This window comes from Diadema setosum, chromosome 22, assembly GCF_964275005.1.
Source record: "Diadema setosum chromosome 22, eeDiaSeto1, whole genome shotgun sequence".
Taxonomy (NCBI): Eukaryota; Metazoa; Echinodermata; class Echinoidea; order Diadematoida; family Diadematidae; genus Diadema; species Diadema setosum.
The window spans coordinates 23,628,604-23,652,240 of NC_092706.1; the positions used below are offsets into that span (position 1 = coordinate 23,628,604).

The 23,637-nt window shown below is 39.0% G+C and overlaps 1 protein-coding gene across 1 annotated transcript in view; it reads left to right on the forward strand.

Annotated features, from left to right (window-relative positions):
* The window catches only part of LOC140245097 (Krueppel-like factor 6), a 92,152-nt gene that overhangs the window by 38,433 nt on the left and 30,082 nt on the right, over nt 1–23,637 (forward strand). Inside the window, exon 2 of the mRNA XM_072324694.1 lies at nt 1,023–1,608. Within this exon, the coding sequence (XP_072180795.1) occupies nt 1,023–1,608 (586 nt within the window). The remainder of the gene's footprint in view (nt 1–1,022; nt 1,609–23,637) is intronic.

The window sequence follows — 23,637 nt, forward strand, 5'->3', positions numbered from 1 at the left end:
GCCTTGTCTCATGCATAATTGATACTCACATGTATTCCATGATGTGTGATGTTGTGGATGGTTTTTATGTGATCAGGAAAGATGCCTTCAGCTGTATATGGCATGCCTGAAATGCCATAGTCAGCAGTGGGTGAACTGTTGGTGATTTCCTCTCAGCTTGTACGGTGGACTATCTATGGAGAGAAATATATGTGGGAAGTTGGAGGAGGGATAACTGCTACAACATCCTCTAGGAGGGCCAGCATCTGTGGTTGTCAGGACAACATATGAAGAGTTTGTTTGCAAAAACCGATAAGTCCATATTTGTCAAATGGAGATATTTGCGATTAAAGGTCAAGAAAAATAAAGGGAATGATAAGAAAATTTTTGCTTCTTTTGACCATAACTTCAAAAATATACCTTTATATGTAGTGACCGATATATCATTTAAAAGGTATTATTTTGTACTTTATGACAGAGACCGTACTTCAAAACCTTCAAAAATGGACTTATCGGTTTTTGCAAGCAAACTCTTCATATGTACTCTGTGAATCCCAGCAGATGGGTATTTAATGCCCCCACCCCTTCCCCTCCCATCTCCTCCCTCCTCCCCCCCCCCCCTGTTTATGTACGCCAGTTGGGCGGTCAATCAATCTTTGTTTTAACCCACGTTTGTTCTTTAGCAGCTGGGACCAAATTGCTTGCAGTGCAATAGTATACCCGGTACCACAAGCTGTGCGCATAAACGCATTTGTGATATACTACAGTCATTTGATTCGAAAGTAGCTCTATGAGAGAGAGAAAAAAAGCAGAGAGAGAGACTTTTAGACAGACAGAGAAAGCTGTTTGTGTGTACTTCAAATAATTTTTTTTAATGTTTCATTCAAATAAAAAAAAAATAATGAAGTGAAGGTTGATTTCAGCTGACTAGATATTGTAGCTGTATGTGTCTGTATTCTTTAAAACTGATTTCGAAATGACATTGTTCTGCAGGGAGTTGGGTTTAATACGAAGCATCTGTTTTATTCATTGTCATTCTACAGCACTGCCTCGAAATGGAAAGGTTGCTGAAGTCTGAGCCTCGTCCGATACGGGAGAAGCGAATGAAGGAGCCTGAAAACCCTTGGAATAAATTCATTTTACCTTGCCAGGACCGTGTCGTCGAGAAGGACTGCGACATCCTGGGCTTCTCCGACAGCGAGTGCAGCGACAGCCGGTTTGACACGATAAGCCTGAGCTCGAGCTCGAGTGGAGTGTCGTGGGACAGTTCCGGTGAGCTTTCGCCATCGCCGTCGATGACCACCATCAACTGCGATCCGTTCAAATCGGAATTCAAAGCAGCACGGATGATTTCGGAAGCAACACTCACACCTCCCTCCTCCCCTGAACTCGGCCGTAGCCGACTAGTCAGTATGCCTATGGGACTCGTAGCGGTCAGCGTAGGGAGTCTAGTAACGGACAGAGCGACGGTCAGAATGAGGAGTTTAAACCCCGCATCATCACGTGGTAGCAGTAAGCGGTCAGAATCGCCAGACCCCAAGCGAAGGACTCACAGGTGTCAATTTAGTGGTTGTCGGAAAGTTTACACAAAAAGTTCGCACCTCAAAGCACATCAAAGAACGCACACAGGTATGTCACAAAATGATATTCTTTTTCTTATTTCCATCATAGAGTTTCATCAAATACACTGTACGATGAATTTGATTTTAGGGACTGCCCTTTTACCATTTATGTTGAATGACTTGATTCAAGTTTTTTATGTTTATGGTTCATTTGTGTCATCTGCAAGGTTCTTGTGTAATATTGTAGCTTGTAATTTGTATTACTTATTGATTTTAATGACAAGTGAAATGTTGGTGTGACACTCATGCCTTTTCATTTTGATATATTTAAAAAAACAACAGTGCTTGAATGTCTGTTTATGTGAACAAAAAATCCTATGTATGATGTTTAATGTCCATTGAGATTTTACTTCAGTGTCTGATTGCTTTAATTGCAAGCTTTATGGTATGTTATTTAAGCCTGATGCTGTATGTGTACTATCTTTCCGTAAATAGTGGCCATTCCAGAAGAGTGAAAAAGGTCCATAGAACCTCATGTAGTAAGCCTTTCTTTGTCAATGACTTGTCTTGATAAATTAGAAAAGACCTTTTAATGCTCACCATGAAATTTATAGAGCTTTAGGATACTTCACTTTTCAGCGGAATTGTGATTTGATATGCCTATGTTTAAATCATGTTATGACTTGATAGTTGAGCAGACTGCACATACAAGTGCACACATACATCCAAGAATACATCGTGGTATTATGGACAGACTGCTTTTGTATTGACAGATACGATCTGTAGAACATGTGCAAGTCGTATACATCTTTTATACAAAATTGTCAATGGCAGTACATTTTTTATAGCTTGATTGCATGGATGCCCCAGAGGTTTGTAGACTGTGGACTGTTTAGTAGAATCCTTGCCTTCCGGCAAATCTCCTCACAGCAGAAGCCACAAATCAAATATGGAGATTAATCACAGGGATTAACGAATCAGGCGCCCCCAGTCTGCACGAGATTTTTTTGTTAGGACCGTCCACTCGCGAGCTGTGAAGGGCTAATTGGCTTCGATTTGGTCAGACAGCTCTGCTTTAAAATTGGCAGTTATTGATTTTTTGATCTGTGCAGTCAAATGTTTTCGTGTGTAGTCTGCAGAACAGCTTACTTCTGACTCCCTCTGGTTTGGTTGGGTTTTGACGAGCGCTGAGATAATGGCTGTGCTCTTTTGGCCAAGTCTGGAATTTGACAGTTCCTACCCCCTTTAATGCACGTAGCGTAGACTCCAAACACAAGCACTGTGTATATTGGCGATTGCTACTGATTACTAAGGATAAAGTTCACTTCTACTCCATTATCAACAAAGTGCACTAAGTTGGATCTTTCTGATAATGTTTCATATGTTAATGCCATTCACAGACTGTCTCCTTGTCGCAGAAATGATAGAAAAAGGAAGGAAAATCTTGTTTGAATACCAAATAAGAACTTCTATAATAGCTGTACATGGTAATTTCACCACTAAGCTTGGTTCCTTGCTAGATGTGCATGGCAAAAATATGCAGTTTAGGTTGTGATAGCTAGGGAGAAATTGAAATGCAATCCGGCTCCCCATTCAGGAGTACTCCTATCCTGTTTATAAAAAATTTAAAAAAAGAGGAAATGAATACAGAAAACAAAAATAATGCATGCTGCCTCGAGCGTGTGAGATAAGTACGGAGTATATGAAGATCAAGCGCAGAATATGTATGAAGTCTGAAGTGGCGAATTGTAAATGCTGGTGGTGAGTCAAGGGAGCTATGCATTAGAGGTTCTACTTCCTGCTATGGGGTTTCAGGCAGAGTATACTGCACGAAGTGTGAGCTGGGACTTGCTTGATCGTCTTGTGTACTTTTCAGTTTGGGTGAATTGGCTTACGGGATGACTCATTAATGCATAATTAATGATGAAGGAAACCTTTTTTCCCCCCTTCCTCATAGCAGTAATAGCCAGGATCTAATTCTACATGCCCGGTCAGTCTCATGAATAATTTGAACTCGGCACCATCTATCTGGCATTTTAATGGTCTCTCACAATCCCTTGCTAGATTGCATAGAACCATTCGATGTTTGTTTTGGGTTGTTTGTTTTATTTTGTCTTGATTTTTGTTCTAGAGGAGTTATGGTTTAATTTTCTTCTATTGTGTTCTGATTATGTGCTAACAGTGCTGTCTTCATCCCTTTTCTAACTACTCTCACAATCGGCATGAAAAGTAAATAATGTCATGGATATCATGCCCTTATGCAGGTTTCATGAGATTTCTCACTTAGAATGAAACATTTGTGTGTGTGTGTATGTGGTCCAAGTGTACAACAAATTTTTAGCAAGTTATGTGTATTGTGTAGGGCAGCTGTTGTAGGGCCCTATAATTCAGTGTTCACTTGGGTTGAAAAAAGATTTGAGAAATAGGCCTACCCAGTTCTTGGCGGTAAATGGGGAGATAGTCTAATCAGATACTTAGCATATTTAGATCAGATACCACAAAGCCATCATGTTCCTCAGAAAATGCCTTCATTTTGCTCCTGAGTCAGGCACTTCCATAGATGCTGTGTTTTATGACATTGTGACCATAATGTTGAACAGAAGTCTTGGACCCATGCACTAAACTCATGGAGAACCTAGAAATGAATCTCGTACGGACTCGATAAAGTTGTACGGGGCTGAGAAATAGGGGGGCTTGATATTACCCCTTTAATCCAGAGAGTGTAGGTGTAATGGCTCCACTGCACAGAGAGATCAGTGGGCAGCCAAGCTTGTCGATTTAAATCATTGTGATTGCTACGGCTTAATTGCATTCTTATCCGCATCCACTCGTTGGCATCCGACAGCCAGCCCGGAAGCCCACTCATGCGAAGAGTGACCATTAACCATCGGAAAGATGGAAAATTGAACTTGTCATATCACTCCAGAGCCTTTCTCTCTCTTTTTTTTCCCCCTGTCCCCTCCCCCGCTTGTATGATTCATCTGTGTTCAACCCATTTATGTCTCTATCCTGCATGTTGTTTGAATCTATAAATCTATCTCTCTCTTCCATATTAGAACCATATATTTTATATCTTTCTTTCATTTCCCATTACTTATGAAAACATCTGTACGTATTTTTATCACATTCTCTCACTTGCATTTCATTCTCTGTTTTATATCCTCTTGCATCTATTTTTACCCATTTCTTCTGCTTCCAATATAATTTGCTTTTTTTTGCAAAATGACTTGCCATATTTTAAATGAACTATATCTTTGGCATTCAGAGAACAGCACTGTTTGCATTTTTTGCTTCAATTTTGTCCCCACTTTTGTTGAGATATAAAAAAAGAACAATTTTGAAAGGTCTTGGAAAAGGAAATCATGAAGAGCTTTCAAATTCCCACATATTTAGGATGCTTCATTCAATTCAAAAGGAAGTATATATATATATATATATATATATATATATATATATATATATATATATATATATGTATGTATATATATATATATATATATATAGAGCAACAAAAACAAAAATAACAGCAACCTTGGCTTAATGCTCCAAATATACCTCCAACTTGAATGGGAGATCTAAAGAATGCATCAGTCATAAATAAACAATCATTTTTCAGACAGAGAATATGAACTGCAGGTAAATGTGAGCCCAAATAAGATCAATCATGTTTCTTTAAAAAGCTGCCATAATTTTAAACTGAGCTGAGCCTTTTTAAGTACTGAAGCGTAACTGCATTTTATACTTACTGTACTTGTCCCCTGATCTTTCTTCTCTTTGTGTGGTTCTAGAGTTTGAGTCATAACAATAACATGCTAACAAATAATTTAATCATTGAGTGTAGGAAATTTTGCTTCTCTCAACAAGATGATCCAGATCATGTGAAAACTTTGAATAGGCTTGTATAAGTTCCGTATGTATTTTGAAAATTGCATGTAGATGAACTGTCAAAAAAAGTGCAGAAGAAAAATGCATCTGTGTATATTCAACCCAGTTGAACAAGATCCCTTAATAAAGCACAAAAACAAAAATAGATGATTTGATGCAACATGTTATGTCATTGCAATGTTTGTACTCTGGCTTTAATTTCTCTTCACTTCATTTTTTTTTTCCTTTTTATTGTTTAGTATTTCATTTTGTTTTGATAGAGAATGTCAGCAAACATGTTTCAGTCACGTTTTCAGGACTCTTGGCTGTCTACCGAGAGCTTTCCCTGTGCCAAATAGACAAAATTCAGTCTGCTGTCATTGACCCATTTGATTAACCCTCTACATACTGAAATATGTACTAAGTCCATCTCATCTTCGGCAGGTTGATGTCTGCTGCAAAATCAATCTTTGCCATGAATCTGATCCTCTAGAATCTTTATATCTTTCAATACAAAGGGAAGAAATGTACTTGATAGTGGCAGTAAGTCATAAAGCTAATCAATCTTAACTCTTGGATGATGTATAAGTTGTGTCATAACTGGTAAAAGGAATGTTGGGAGTAAGTGTAATACAAAATTAACTTATATACAATTGTATCTTTTAATTTGGTTGGCAATGACTGTATTCAGGACATGCTGCTGTTGAGGGCTGTACTTTCCTGGAGCCATGTGCCTAGACAGTAAGGTATTACTGGCATGGGGGGGGGGGGGGGGGGCAAGAGTCTACCCAGGGACTTCAAGGGGGGGGGGAGGGGGGTGGGATGGGATGGTGTGAGGTTGAGAATGAATGGGGCCAAGGCCCTACCCCTTGGGATTGTTTTTGTTGTTTCTGTTCTTGTTTTTCTTTTTAAAGGGAGGGATGGGTGGAAGGGATCCCAAGGTTAAAAAAAAAAAAATCAACCAGGCTAAAACCAAAACCCTGGTGATTTCAGAGGGACCCTGGGGGTTTGGAAACAATTCAGGCCAAAGACCTACCCCTGGGGACATGTTTTTGTTTTGATTGCTGTATTTGTCTTGTTATTTATGGGGGGGGGAGGGCAGACCCTTGGGATTGAGAATGAACCAGGCCAATGACGTACCCCTGGGGATCTCGAGGGGGACACAGGAAGGAAAAACCAACTTCCGTCTGGAGCTTCAGCGGCTGCTGATTGTAACATGATCAGAAAAGAGAGAGGAGGTAGTGAAGGCTTCGAAGCCCGCTGGCACGTGGGATCCTGTTCCGGTATCATGAAGGAAGAGAAGATGGAGGATAGAATGGCTACATTAGGTGTGCTCATTAAAGGAAATCAGTATCATTATCTATGTATTGTATGCTGAAAATTAGCTAGTCATCAATGTAAAATGTAGAGGCCTATATGATGATGATTCCTGTAAGAGTCCCTTAGCTTATCTTATATATGGTGTAATGATACTAACTCTCCCGAAAATAGATTGAAGTTGATATTGCTAATCATGACTGGAACTATAGCAATATTGTGGAGCAGGCATTTAATATGCTTGATGATATGGGCCTTGAGAATGTGTACATGTAGTAGTTAACTTTCCTCTCAAATGCTGGGTAGAATTTCTAGTTTGTGTTTGATGCTGAATTAATGGCTACACTAGTCACTTCTCACTCTGGTTGTGGAATCAGAGGCAGAAGATGGAAAAGGGAGAGTGAATTGGATCAAGACTAGTCCTGAGACTCAAAGAAACATCTCAGAAAAGGTTGAGAAAAATGCAAGCATCTGGGTTCAGGCTGGATGGAGGATGCATCGGCCAACCTTCCGAGAGGGGAGGAAGATAGGAGAGAAACATGGTTCTAAAGAGTGGGGTTCATATACTTAAATGCAAATAAGCAGGATACAAATCTTGAGATTTGCATTGCGATCCAAATCATGTGTGGACATAAGATCCTACTAAATGGCATGATAAACATTGCGATCCAAATCCCAAGAAATATTGTGATTCTTTCAGAATCATCACAATAATTATAGAGAAATATCATAGTGATTCACACTGCAGTGAGCGTGTGAACACTAGAGTAAAATATCTCGAGATTTTTTTTTTCCTGTCATTCGAAACATACATCAGGACAGTGCATGAACATGAGGACTGGGGTCACCATTCTGTAAGATTTTCATATGCAGTTTGGTTGACAATGTAATTGACAGGATATTATATCCATGTGAACGGATGCAAAATATCTCGGTATTAGGATCGTGATTGTTATCCAGCTATTTCGTCCGTATGAAGGCAGCTATACATGTACATTGTGAGGTGGAAGTCGTGAGGATTGCTTGTGGATTCTGGGGATTACAATGTGTGTCGTCGCCGGGGGAAACTTGACTCACGGAAGGTGACAGGTTGATAACCAAGCATGAACCCTTCCTGCCACACACATTTACCCATGTGGGATGGGGTAGCATTTTGTACTCTTGTCTTAAAGGCATAATGTACCATTTGCAGATGAAACAAAAACCCATTGTTAGTGCTTTAAAATAGTTCTAAAAATGTGAGTTAGGGATAGAAACAACCACTGTAAAAAATTGAATCCGTACTATCAATGTTAAGTATTGTTCAATACACAAAATGTGAACAATAGTTAGAATAAAAATGCTTCCAGACTAAACCGTCTACAGTTATAGTTTATTAAGAAAGATATTGATATCTCCTTATATTTTAGGCTTTGTTGCGAAAATTTTATATGGTAGGATGTTTTGTGATACAACAGACCTACACATATGCATTAAATGTGATATCTTGAAAAAATTTTAAATCACTGCTCCCAAAGGTAAACTGGAGGTTTAAACTCATGCCTTATTGCAGACAAAGAATATTATTGTCCTATTGGCCATCACCATGTTATCATCTTTTAACTAAAAAAAAATAAAAATAAAAATAGAAATATCATCAAGATGCAGAGATAATCAAAACTGCAGACTCTGCGAATACATTATTAGCTATTTAACTTCCAACCTGCATATTACTTCATTAAACTGGACTGAAACCTTTAAAGAAATAATTTTTTTTTTTCTCATGTACATATGTGTTTATGCATGGGGAGAATCAGTTCCTTGTTTTCAAATGTGCTTGTCATATTTTCCACAACATCAGAGTAGAACAATGATGTGGCTTCTAGGAAGTCATAGTCATTACTACTTTTGTTTTATTTTTTTTTTATCTGTCAGTTCATTGTTTATTCAGTCTTCCCTCCATATCAAAATAATTCATGCAGATAGTTACCACTCAACTCAGCCCTTGGGGAGGGGGGGGGGAGGCGGTGGAGGGATGGGGTAGGATTATCTAATGCACCTCCTTACTGCTCCATGCTGCACATAATCCATGCACATTAAGTGGGGGGGAGGCCACTTCTATTTGCTTGCTCTGGCGGCCAGACATGCTTAAACGTGAATACATGTCATAAATTACTCATAAAGCCCCTTGCTGATTAATATTGCGCTGATGCAGTTCCATCAGGCGTATGTGTACTCTACAACGATCTTCTCCATCCCACAACCGCAAAAGTAGTACCTCTCTCTCCATCTCTTCTCTCTCTCTCTCTCTCTCAACCCCCCCCCCCACCATCTCTTCACCCCGTCCCCTTATTCTCATTCTGCAACCCTCGTACAGTATGTTCCCTGAGCTGCATTTGGTTATTGCCAATAGATACACTCTAAGGTGCATGTTTAAGTTCAGACCTTCTTCATTAGTTAAAAGTAATATAAATAAAAATAATCGAAATGAAGAATATTCCCCCCCCCCATAAAAAAAAGAAAAAAAAAATCAGTGCTACCTTGAATGCAGTTGCATTGACTGTAGCTGCATTATTAGATTTCATTCATGAATCATCTTTTTGCTTTAGATGACCCTGTCAGGGGAATGCTGCATGTCTGCAGGGCATTACAAAGATTTTTCTGCCATTTGCCCGAATTATCGACACAAATGCAGTCGTATATAGAGGAGACATTTTCCAGCAGTGACATGAAACTTTCACTTTATCTAGGCAATCTTATTCCTTTCGTGCAATTTCAGTGCCCTCCAAGTCCCAAGTAATGACCAGCAAATAATTTCTGCTTAAGAAGAGCGAGGCACTCATTACCGTGGGCTTAAAAGACAGCGTTAAAGGACGCGAAAGTGGCAATAAAGTACGGCAGGTTATTAATAAATTTGTCTGTTGACTTTCAGCAAAGGGAAGGGGGAGGGGGGGACCTGCAGGCTAGATGTGAGGTGGTTTTTTAATAAAATGCCCTTCCACGGCCGGTCAATAATTTATTCGGTCGAGTCAGTTGCCTGATTAGCCATAACTCGTGCTGCAGAACACAGCCGTAGGTAAGCTTTGCTGAGAATAAAGGTAGATGTGGCATGGATTTAGGGCACTTTATGAAAACAAAGATGTAAAAACCACTCTCAAAGTCACATACACGATGAAAAGCGTCGCTGTGAATAATTCACAGACAATTTGTATGTATTGCTGTCTCACCATATAGATATTTTTTTTTTAAACAGATTTATTCTGGAATCCATCTTTATGGAGGCTTTAAAAGTAGTGCTATTGTGAGAGTTTCCTTTGTTATTTTGTTAAAGAGAGAAAGTAAAAGATGAACAATTTTCACAATGTATTTGGCCAGTTGATAATTGTATAGCATTCAGTTCATCCCCCATGAAGTATTCATGATTTTTTTCTAACCTTTATTGTTTTTGCTTGTATTTCACAAATGTACTGAAGTTAGTAAAAATAGGAGTATGAAAATACAAAAGGATCTGCCAGGAAATGCAATATTGTTCTGTACAGGGTTGGTGAGAGAATTAGAGGTATCACTTTGTCATTTTAGTTACCATTTTTTTTTGTTAACAAGCATACTAATTGTTCAAACAAAACTCAATTTCTCAGAAAACTTGAAAATCCTCCTCAATGGCACAAAACCACAGGATATGGTTACTACCACAAAATGTGATTTTTCTGTTCATATTGATATTGACTTTGAATACTAGAAGGGCATGAGAAGAATGATGATAATTGTAATGTGTGATGACCTCAAGGCCTTCAGTGGTTACCCCTTTGCGTATGGGAACCGAGTGTGGTGAGTATGAAAAAAATTAAGGTCAATTACCTCTTTCCAGAGGGAACGAGTTAAATACTTCCACCATAGAGTAGGGGGAAACAAGGTTGGAGCAATTGCATCAGAAAATCTGTCGCATCGTTCTGTGATCATGTACATCATCTAGACTACATTATGTCTATTGGAGTTTTCAGCTTGGGGAGGAGGGGGGGGGGGGTTAGGAGGAGGGGGAAGGGAGAGGGGAAGGGGTAGGACAGAGAATGTTTGCATTCTTGTGCTTCTCGTTTCATTGACTGCATCATGAGTTGTTAAATTCGCAGTCGGGCAATCCCTTCTAGAAAATGAGGTTAGCCACTTGTGACTGTGACTTTGTTCATTTATCATGAGAAGCTTTATTCTAATGCCCAGGGCAGTGTGGAATCTAGGTCTACCAAGTAGTGAAGGGGGGGGGGGGGATGTACACCAAATACAATACTAGGCCTGTTCACATTGGGAAATATTCTGAGTTTTAGTGATTGTGATGCACATGTGTGACTGACTTGGCAGTACATACAACAAATGTACATACATGTACATGTAACCATTGCAATGATGTAACAATAGCCTAATTGATGGCAAGCTGCAAGTCTTGTGTGTAGCGACAGGGAGGAAATAGGACATCGTGTTGAAGTCTCACAAGAAATATGGCAGCTTTTCCTTGAATGTTATATTTCCGGTGGAGCGATTTTAAAATGTCCGTGTGAAGTGCCCTTTTATATGCTATTTGTTGTATACTGAAAATTAAAGCATAACCTTCCTCTCCTCAACTGTAGCTCTGTACTAATCAAATCACATGAAACAGATTTTATCAAGTAATTGCAGCTCTTATTCACAACTCCCCTCCCCTCATTTCAGTTTACCTTTTTATGTATGAAGTCTGTCTCTTTACTGATAAATTGATAAGTCTGCGAAGGAGACAAATACATTGTACAGACACTTTCATATGCATTCACCTTTTGAAAAATTTAATGAAAAATTCTGAGAAGGTTTTTTTTTCCTTCTAGCAGTGTTTGCAAATGAAGAGTTTGAATGCAAATGTAGATAAATACCAAAGTCAATCTTTTTCAAGTGAGGTTAGCATCAAACAGAGAAAAGTGAAATATTTTAAACTATAGGCCTACTGTACTTGTATGACAAGAAATATTTTTGAAGCTGCTAAAGTTATCCCATATTAATATTTTTAATATTTTCTGTGCTTTTAGTAGTTTTCATATCAAATATCTCAAATTGATGCAAATGGATATACACGTGTACCTGCTTTTTCATAATGAACTTTTTTTTTCTTGTTCATCTCATCTGTAGGTAAATAAACTTTTGTCATGGAAAAAGTATGACCCTACTCCCCTCCCCCCCCCCCCCACACCTTTCACCCTTGATCAGTATTAAACACAAAGATTTTTCAGGCTAAATTCCCCATTTAGATCAGTCACCAAAATGTCATCAAATTACTTGATTGGGATTTCCTCATTTCCCTCCTGTCCTTCACAGCAACCAAATAGTGATTTTCAGGATAATTTGTGAAATTATCTAACCAGTCAATAATTGTTAATTTGTAGCATTCTCTTTCCTATTCCTCCATAATTACCAAATATATATTCTGGGGGGTTGGGTGGCGGTGATTTAGTTTACAGACGAACAATAATTTTTTTCAATTGTTTGCCAATTAGCTCTCAAAGTGAGACATTTTTTCTGAATCATACTCAAAACAAAATGAAATATAACAATGTCAGAACACATGAATGATGTGGCAGCTATTTAAAACATATGACATACATGTATAATATGTCTTTCAGTATTGCATAATAGAAAAGTGGAACCATAAGGATATAAAATCAGTCAAATTTATCATCATAATGCCGGAACTGTAATCTCAAGGAATATGTTCTATTTACAATACAATACAATACAATACAATACAATACAATACAATACAATACAATACAATACAATACAATGAATAGGGCGTACTTTGTATGCTGTTCTCAGAAAACTCACATGTCACAGCACTTACAGCAATGTGTATGGAGATTATTAGGCCTATAGAGTTAAAATTATAAATCCTTGGATTCTGCACATTTTTCTACATTCAGTTTTAAAGTAGTGTAACACATGTCTGACTTTCACCTTTGTGCTACACTTTTTGTGTGCTTTGGTAACAACAGGCGGGTGCTGAAAGTACTGCATTTTACATACTTATATTTTCTTCTTTGAAATATCCTAGTCCTGAGCTCCATGCAGAATTTCATATTTTTCTGTGGTCTGTGAGATCTCTCGATAAAGCTATATCAATAAACAACATAAAGCACTGCTGTGTGAATCATTCACCTAGAAAAAAAAAAAAAAATTGGTGATCTATGATTTCAAAATGTCAACCAAAGATTTTTTTTCCCCCAACCACTGGACCACTGTAAGCTTGGCCACGTACTGTGTGTGTGTGTACTGACCTTGTAGATGTGGGCCATTTCCTTTTCACTGAGGAGATAGATTCTAAGGGAACCAAAGGGGAAAGGTTGACTCAAGGTGCATGTATAAATATTTGAGTGTTAGCATAGCCGGAGATTAGCCTCAAGATTTGCCAGGCCCATTTGAATTTTCAGCATACCAATCCCCCTCAAAATCTGCTTGGACAAACTAACACAGACCCTCTAAAACATGGCCCTAAAATAATCAATTGGCAGCAATGCAGCTTTGACAGCGAAACAGCTAGGCTACAAGGACAGCCTCTTGTATGTTATTTAGCTTGGTACTTTGCAGATTTGTATTTCCTCTTTGTATGGTTCTGGAAAATCACTCATGCAATTATGTAGGCAATGTAAAGTTAAGCTCCTACTTCACTGTACATACTTGTAAGTGATCATTCAAAGAAGGAGGGAGTAATATGAGTTATAGAATATTTCAATCACAGCAAAGTCAATGATTGTATAGTGATTGATATTCAAGAAAAGAAGGAAAAGAATATTGAGATCAAATAAAGCAGTGATATTTTATGAATAAAGAATAAACATAGTGTCAGTGGTAAAAAGACATGAAACTACAAGCTGTATTCAAATTATTTTATTTGAATAATAGTAAGCGGGCAGTCGTAAATGGGCTAATGATTTTTAAAGGGCGTACAAAAGCATAACTAAGATGAAGATATAGGTGCCAACAGGTTAAAAGGAGGCTAGCTCTGTCATCCCACCTGGTATGAAGTTTATTGGCCATTAAAGTTTCCTTTAGATGGGGGAAGAGTAATAAATATTGGGTCATAAATCCTCCTAATTAGACTATAACATGGCCCAGTTAATTCAACATAGTTGAGTAAATCTAGTTTATACCCAGTTTTGTTTGACCTTCCACCCCTTTCTTAAAACTCTGTTTATATTTTAGTAGCTCTGCACAAATTCTTGTAGGTTTATGAAGGCAACTGAAAAGATAATCTCAGTCTACCCACAGCTGGATGAGGAAGTGAAGTGAGGAAGAAGAAGAGGGAAGGGAGGAGGAGGAGGAGGAGGAGGAGGAGAAAGAGGAGGAAAATAAATCAGTATTTGACTTTCAACAGCCTTCACAGTAAATTGACACAAATTACATGTTGATGTAACATGCAACACACAAGTTCCAAATCAGGGTGCCATCTGACAAGAATTTGTGTGTTCGGCCACTTATTCATTTGCTGATACATTGTGAGTCACCTGCATGACGAATCTCTCCGCTAGTCTTAACGATGCGGTTGCCACGGCAACTAGCCGGTCCACATTCAGACCTGAGATGTAGCATCAGGCCATCATGTTATATATTCATCAGTTGGTCGCCATAGCCAGCGGGGAATGGGGTTACCGAGGGGGTGGTTCTTGGAGAATCTACAAGGTATGAGGTGAAATTTCTAGAGCAAGGGGATGAGTGTGAATGCTGGCTTGTTCAATTGTCACATTCTGTGTCTGTGTCGCTAAATCCATCCAGATCTTTTAGAATCTACAATTATCAATCCTATAGATGCCAAACTTCATGCATTTTTCATGGAGAGATTCTAAATCTAGGTCTATTCCTCTCTGTCTCTGCCTTGCTAAATTGAAAATGTCTCACCTACATAAGCACAAAGATGTGTGAGCATATCACGTTAGCACTGATAAAAAAAAAAAAAGGAGTTAAAAAGTCATCGAATTCTGTGTTACGAGAATGTGATTGTTTAGTCTACATTGCTACAGAATGGAGGCACAAGAGGTGATAGTGAGAGATAAGCATGAAATGTTTCACCACAGGATGATCTCTGGAATGCACTATTTACTGTATCATGAAAGTGATAGCATAGGAATTGCACACAATTTCCACATAAACCAATGACCTACCAAGATTGCCATAGCCGTTTAGATAGTCCAGCGCTCAGTCTTGTATTGTGAATGCTACCTGAAAGTTATAGGCCTCACGCTCCTTTTCCGGGCTCCCATATAAACCTGTGTTAAATGCAGCATATTCCATGAATCATAAAAAATCAATCGAATCGTAGAATTTTTTTAGATTGAAGTAGATGAAGGGAAATTTTCTCTGCTTTCAAGCAAACAACATATTTTGGGATGTTGTCCAGCTCTAAAAAAAGTTAAGAGCCTCCATACGAGACTAGTCATCCAGTCACTCTCAAAAATGATAAAAATAGCAAATTACCTCATACATCAATAAAAAATCATTAAAAATACAAAAACCCTGATTCATTCAACTTCTTCATAACCTGCAAAAGCTCCTGTCCTCAAGCAATGTCAAACACTACCAAAAGTGGCAATTTTCCACTTGACTGATTTTTAATGATTTTTTTGGTAAAAAATAACATTACCTCATCTTTGTACTGCCTTCCCGGTAGGCAATGCGCGAGTTGAATTAGGAGCGTGAGGCCTATAGAGCAGTCAAGTGCTTCCAAACACTTTTTGAACGCTTTCATCTTGTAGAGATATTAATTCCGACTACAACGATATAAAACTTTCTACATTTCATGCTTGTTTTCAGCAGAGTGGACCCCATCAAGCTACAATGCACCATAGTACTGAAATCCAATCAATGCACCCTTGCTGGCATTATACCTTGGGTTCGGTGAAATTGGATGTAGGGCCCAAATAGACAATAATTCAATGACATTCATTCAGTCCAATTTGAAGGTTTAAATGCTGGATACCCTGAAAACCTCCCAAAATATCAAAATAATTATTCATATTATATCAAGGTAAATATTTAAGTTCAATGAGCAAGAAATGGAAGTTCAATTTCACTGTTCCATGGAGCATTTGAGCCCACCACCAGGCCATAAATATACTATGATGTACTTTTAAAATATATATCACTGTAAAACTCGATATAAGGTAGGGATTAGAGTTCAGAGGTTAGAATATGAAGGATAGAATAAGATAGGATGGGAAAATAAGTGGGGGGGGGGGGGGTTCCAGGACATGCCTACAGAATGGCCCTACATAAGGGCAACAACAGAGAGCATGAGTACAGGTTTATACATTTTATGTTTTGTGGGGTTAGTGAGATGCTTCTGCTTGGATCTGGAGTCAGAATGCAAGTGTTCTTTATTCACTGTTCTCCAGTATTATTATTCCAACACATTTACAAGGTCACAGCCTTATTGACTCGGCCTGTAAAAAGCCAGCATACCACTGGATCATCACCCGCACTCTTGTCCATCTTAATTTCTAACTGTTTGGAATAATGTTTGCTCCACTCTTCCGCATTCATATCCAAATCTTCTTGCTTGTCGCCATAAAACATCCCCCCCCCCTCAAAAAACAACAACAAAGAAAGAAAGAAAGAAAGAAAGAAAGAAAGAAAGAAAGAAAGAAACAAACAAACAAACAAACACTGTTGTATAAAAACGTTCATGCACAAACCTGCTGGCTCCCTCAGATCCAGGACCAGAATATTGTGTATGACAACCTGCAACACAGATATATTATTCATTAAATGTCAGTAAATGACTATGACACTTTGAAAACTGATAGTCCTGCTACATTTTTCTGAGAGAATGATGCTGAGTTCGTTGTTAGAATGAAATGCAATGGAGTGAATGTGTAGACCACGAGTGGTGAATAAATGGCATATGGCTGGTGCGTGAACATGAATTCGTATACAGCAAGGAAACTTCCAACACAAAAAACCACTGTCTGCATGGGACCAAGCACGTCCATCACAGTTTTTACACACATAGCTCTCCATTTTCACAGTAAAAGTGAAAATAATACAGTTACACTGTCACTGGGTGCTAGTTTTGAGGTGTACAAGTAAACTTAAGGATATAGGCCCACAGTTAGGACGAGGGGAAGCTAGGCAGGGTGAGGGCTAGGGCGTTTCAAGTTACTCGGTCTAACTTACGGTCGGACTATGGTACAGTTCTACACTAACGTTAGCTTAGACTGGTCGGACTAGAGTTCGGTCGGACTAGAGTTCTACACTAGCTTAGACTGGGTTAAATTTGAGCCTTGTTCATATTACTAGGCAGCTAGGGTTAAATCTGGGGTTAGAATCTGATTTTGGGCTGAAATCTTACTTTGGGTTGGCATTTAGGGCTATGGTTTGGATTAGGGTTAGGGTTAGGTTAGGGTTAGGGTTTGGGTTAGGGCTAGTTAGGACTGGTTAGGGCTAGTTAGGGTTAGTTAGGGTTAGGGTTAGTACAGGGTTAGGGTTAATAGGGTTTTAGGGTTAGGGTTTTAACAGCTAGGGTTAAATTTGGGGTTAGAATCTGATTTGGGGCTGAAATCTAACTTTGGGTCGGCAATGGATTCAACTTTAGGGCTATGGTTAGAGTTGGGTTAGAGTTTGGGTTTGGGTTAGGGTTAGGGTAAGGCCAGGGTTTTAAAAGCTAATGTTAGGGTTAAATTTGGGGTTAGAATCTGATTTGGGGCTGAAATCTAACTTTGGGTCGGCAATGGATTCAACATTAGTTCTATGGTAAGAGTTGAGGGCAAGGGCTACCTTAGAAATAGGACTACACTTGTTTACTAGTGGTCTGACTTACCCCTTAAAGAATATTTCCGAATTTAAGCTAGCAGGTACCATGGCAGTTACCCCGGGAACCTTCCCGTACACTCTGCACGCCGTTTGCTGGCGAGAACATCGCATTCTAGCAGACGACTCTCATGCCCACTGCCTACCAGTCTCACAGTATAGGCCTCACGCTCCTTTTCCGGGCTCCCATATAAACCTGTGTTAAATGCAGCATATTCCATGAATCATAAAAAATCAATCGAATCGTAGAATTTTTTTAGATTGAAGTAGATGAAGGGAAATTTTCTCTGCTTTCAAGCAAACAACATATTTTGGGATGTTGTCCAGCTCTAAAAAAAGTTAAGAGCCTCCATACGAGACTAGTCATCCAGTCACTCTCAAAAATGATAAAAATAGCAAATTACCTCATACATCAATAAAAAATCATTAAAAATACAAAAACCCTGATTCATTCAACTTCTTCATAACCTGCAAAAGCTCCTGTCCTCAAGCAATGTCAAACACTACCAAAAGTGGCAATTTTCCACTTGACTGATTTTTAATGATTTTTTTGGTAAAAAATAACATTACCTCATCTTTGTACTGCCTTCCCGGTAGGCAATGCGCGAGTTGAATTAGGAGCGTGAGGCCTAATAGTGTACATATGTGTCGTTGGTGGTAAAATGTCTGCAGGGTGCTGGAAACCCACTCATCTCGGACATGTAAAACTTGCCATGGGGCATGTAAAATGAATAGGCTCATTCTTTGGGCAATTGGGAAGTGTTGCCTTCCCGACAACTGTCAAAGTGGATATTTCTCAGTATTAACAAATACCTGCTAAAGTGCTATAGTGTTTTGACACATAGGTATGACGATTGAGATATCAAGTGTTATGGACACATGGTAATCTCGTTAGGGTAACTAAAGGCTAATTTCCCCCTAATTAGCAAAAGAAAATGTTCAGCCCCAGTAGATGATGTTGCAAGTGGGGAGCTGTGAACAAAGGTGCCAGTGGTAGAGAAAACATTCAATAGGCAATACAGTTCTATGTCAGAGTGGATTAGTCATGAATGTAAGCATTTGCTCCCGTAGGCACTTGCCCTTCATACATGTGATTTTGATTTTGCAGTTGAAGGAGTCGGTTTACAGAATATAGGGCATGATTTGGTGATTTACGTTGTATAGGTTTGAGGTGACTAATAGCGAGAAAGAGCAATGTTGTAAATCTGGGCATGTTTGGTGAGCATACTTGTAATGTACGTGATGTCGCTGGCTCAGATCCACTCTCAGTTCCGAGCCACACTTTTAGACTCGCATGGCTGGCAGCGGAAAATGAGTCACCTTCGCTTGCGCTTTGAGGTTTCCTTTTCAAAGTCTCTGGGAATTCCTTGTTGACCTTCGACCTCCCTCTGCAGGTGAGAGAGGCGACAAGCTCTTTTTCAAGGTGTTGGGTTCTGCTCACAAGTTTTCTAAATTGAATAACGAGAAGAGGGTGGAGCAAAAAAGAGACGCTGTAAAAGCATACCTCCATGAGATAACAAGGTTTTCTGTGGCTGTTTCGCTTTTCATCCATTCAATGACCGCAAGTGCATGTTATGTCTAATACCCCTTTCATAAACTCAATAATGCGGATAATATCCGCAACATTTGGTCGTAAAATCGGAGAGGGGAAAGAATAATGCGCATTATTTCGACCCTTCTATTATCCGCATAATAGCAGCGTCGGGACGAGATTTTGAGTTTATGAACGCAAACCCAAATAATGCGGATAATTGCCGGGGTGCGGTCAAACCTCACCTGTCTTTCCCGCAGAAGGGGGGTGTGCAGTCACCATGACGATTATCCGCCTTTTTCAGGACGGGCGCTCGTAAAAATAATGCGGATTATTTTCAGAGTTTGTGAACGCATTTTTTATTGAATTGTCCGCATTATTCTTATGCGGATAATAGGAGGATGAGTTTATGAAAGGGGTATCAGTCCTTGATAAAATTGGGTCAGTAGTATAAGAAAAACTTATCAGAAAAAAAAAGAGAAATAAGAAAAAAACTGTAATCATTGCAGACTAACTGGCAATATCCAAGATTACCCTTTTCATGTTATTGTTGTTGGTATCATGTTTCTGGCTGGTGGTATCAAGCAATAAATCATGTGATTTGAGAAACAACAGATGCAAGACACTTGAGATTATGAGAATGTATTTTTATCCAACAGATTGTCCTCTTATACCATACTTAAGATGTCTGGCTCATGTTTTAGAGTTCAATAGGTGATTTTTAAAGCTCTTGGATATTTATTTCATGGAGGATATAGTGCATGTGAGTATGCTACACATTCGAGGATAACATTTTGGATACAATTTTGTTGAATATCTGTAAGAAAAAAGAAGAAAAAAAAAAGGAAAGGACATATGAAATCAGACTGAGAGCTCTGTCAAGAGTGCGGTTACGCTTTTGTGGGAGAAATTCCATTGTGTTCTCCTGAGTCGAACTCCTCATTAGCGAATTCTCAGAATGTTATTGTGTAAGTTGTCCAACCATAGGCATGTCCTGCCATATTCAAGGTGCGGGACGGGCAGGGGGAGGTCATCTGACTGTTGGTCAAGTCTCCTTTCCATATGCAAGATTCTAGAATCTTGATTTTATAAGAATGCTCTAGAAGAAAAGCACTGGTGGCATAGAAAATGAAAGACATCCTAATTATATCTTTCTTGTGTGGGTGGTCTTATCATATCTTTCTTGTGGCCTTCCACAAATCAGAGTGTCATATCAAGTGACCAGGTCCCTTTTCAATTAATATTCAGTTAATATTTGATCGCAACTGAAATCAAATGAGATATTAGGCCTTTACTCTGTCAACCGAAAGTTGTCTCCAGGTGAGGTCCCGATGGAAATTACTCCATGGGCAATAAATAGAGTTTGATTCTCATTTTAACTCCTTCAGTCTTGTTCTAAACTGTCCTAAGCCTGCTTACCTTTGTCAACCAACAGTTTTTAAACTTTCCTGTTAATAGTTCTGAGACTTGTGTGCAATTCTGATGAAGGTTTAAAATTGTCATCATTTAACTCTTTGTGAGCTTTGAATGTAGATTTACACAGATTAAACCATAGTGTTGTACACTCTTTCCAAATTCCTTGACACAAAAAGGGTTAAAATGCCAGTTCACACCTGACTGCCAGTGGTGGCTTCCCTTGGATTGGACAAGAATTTGACATACCCAATGAACTTGTAGTTTGCACTTTCCTTTATTCCTTCTTAATTTTTCTTCTTTTTTTTTCTTTTTTTTTTGCAAACAAGTGTTGACAAACACATTTGGAACTCTGAATGCCAGGGCTGATACAAATCCATAGTGGGAACCACCGATCATACAGACCTGCTGTAGCCTTGGAAAGTGTCATGGGCAGATATGGAAATAAAATCTACGTAAGGGCAGTTTATTTATTTGCGAGTTCCTCAGGGGGTGAGATCGTGTGGAGACGAGAGTGGAAGTATTTCAGCAGTGCCCTGCCGGCCTCGTGCACCGATGCCCAATTAGGCACTGATGGATGCGATTCATAAACTATACAGCTTCATCATCGCAGGTCGCGAGTTGATGGCAGCCTGAGAGATTCCTGGTATGGCTGCCAGTCTCCCTTTCAATGGAAAACAAACACATTTGGTAGTGGACCAGCAAATGTCATATAATTTTTGTTTTATTGTTTATGGGGCACCATGGCAACCAGGTGAAGCGGAATGATCGGTATTGCTATTTGAAAACCTGACAGGCCGTCTTGTGTTGCTCCAAACCCTGTTTGTACATCCTGTTGTGTCCACTCTATGGGGGCGATGGACATTGGGCGTTTGATTGACAAGATGGTCTTGTAATGCAGCCTGCATATGAAAGTTGAAACACATTTTTCTCACGTATCTTTCATTTCACATCTAAACTCATTTAGTTCTCACTTTCAATTAAGAATGGATTTTAGAAATAAGTGTACATGCAGTGTGTAGTGAAATTATATATATTTTGATCATACAATTCTGGCAAATCTTTGTGAGATTGAAATGAACCAGTCTAGTCTATGACTACTTTTCATTTTATGGGTAATCAGCACTTACCTTGATGTAGTAATCCCTTCTTGCAGATCTTATACAATTGATGTAAAAGTGTCAAGATCGAGAAATATCTTTCATATCCTTTTGTTCTTATAAAAGATTACCACACTGAAATGTGTTACTTTTAATACCAATGATTAGTCTGTATGTTTGATATCAGTTCTTCTGCAGATTTTTTCTTTTACAAAAGCAAACATACATTCCTTTTCAAAAACAACAACAACAAAAAAAAGATGGAAAGAGAAGAAGAAAAGGAGAAATTGAAAGAAAGATCTCTCACGAGATGATAGCAGCAGATTCAATGAGGGCTGAGAAAGCTTTGCCCGCTGATTTATCACTCCGGACGATCTGACGCATCCCGGCAAGTCGAGAAGAGACGAGGATGTTGTTTTGGGGTGCATCTGAGCCATCATGCTCAAGATGCCGCTCCTCTTCTTCCCACCCCACCCCCACCTCCCCCTTTGCTGTGGTTTAAACCGGTGAAATGCAATGCGGGTAGATGAGGCACAGATCCGCTGCAAGATACGATAGATATAAAAAAGCGACGAATCGTGATGCATCGCAGTGCCAATGGTGCAAATCAATGCAGAGTCTGAGGAGACCAGACTACACATCTTCACCTGTGGATGAACCTGGTCTTGGGAGATGCTGCGAGGAGGAGGAGAGCGGAGGAGAAGAATAGATTGAGGAAGATGGCAGAGGATGCGGGAAGTGGGAGAGATCGGAGAAGAAGATGGAAACGGAGCGAGAGGGGGGAAAACGAGAAAGAATAGAAATCATGGAGAGGAGTTTATTTGGGAGATGTTCATGCCGAGTTTATGGCATCCTGGGATGGAGAGAACGAGAGAGAACGAGAGAGCGAGGGGTGACGAAAAATGAGATCAAGAAGAGATGTGAAGACATTACAAATGAGGCTGAGTGGAAAATGGTTGAACTGTCTTCAGGTCAATGTTGTTTATTGTTCGGTGGATGCGCCATGTCGTGCGAGCCTCTCTTGTTATGAGTATTCTGATGATGCAGTTGTGCAGGCAGATAAATGTCTCTGTAGGAATGAGGATGCTAGCTGTGCATTTTAATACCTCTACAACAACATATAAGCCTTTCCTTGCTGGACTGATAGCGTTTTACACAGCTTTGCTTTTTTGGGGGGTCGTACTTGGCAAATGATAAAAGTCATGGGTTGTGTGATTTGGTGACCAAATCACACAGAGTAAAGAAAAAAATTAAAAAAAATGTTGAAGGATCATGGAAGTATTCTGTTTGCATGGATTTGAAGATTGTATTTATATTGGTCTCTGCAATGTAATAACAAACTTTGTCACACTGTGAAGTTTTGGAAAAGTCATGCTTTCCCATTAAATTTTATTTTAAGATAGAAGTTTCATACACGTAGTTTTATATTGCACCTCAAGGGAATGTCTGCATGATATCATTATTGTATGGCAATGTGAATAGATATAATGCTTCTATATTATAGAAATGGTGAGTTTCAGTCTAAAACCATACCAAGTGTTGATATGACACAGATGCAATGTACAACATGTAATTCTGTGTAGGCAATGAATAAAGCAACCATAATAAAGCGTGGAAACCACATAAACCTGGATGAAGTGAAATATGAACAAAATATTTACTTGATTGACAAGTTTTCTTGTGACATAAAATGCATAGCTGGACAGGAAAATTATTTGAATTTATCCTTAACTGACATGTTTTCCACTACTGCAAAATTTATAGTATTTGTAGCTTTCTCAGAGTCCTGTCCATTTCAATTGGAATCTCCGTAGAATTATGCGTGCAACAACCCCGCCACTAAATGAAGATTAATGTTGACAGTACCCTGCAGGGATTTCATTGTTGTCGCAATCAGAATGTTTATCATATTGGAAAGATTTACCCCGATGTGCTCCAAATCATGTCCCAAACAACCGAGATTTATCTCTCAGGCCATGGCTAATCATAGCAATAGAAGAGTGATTGGCTATGTCGGAATGTTACCAGGCAACAGCCTTGGAAAGAAGAAGATGATAATATCCAGCTCGTCATTGCA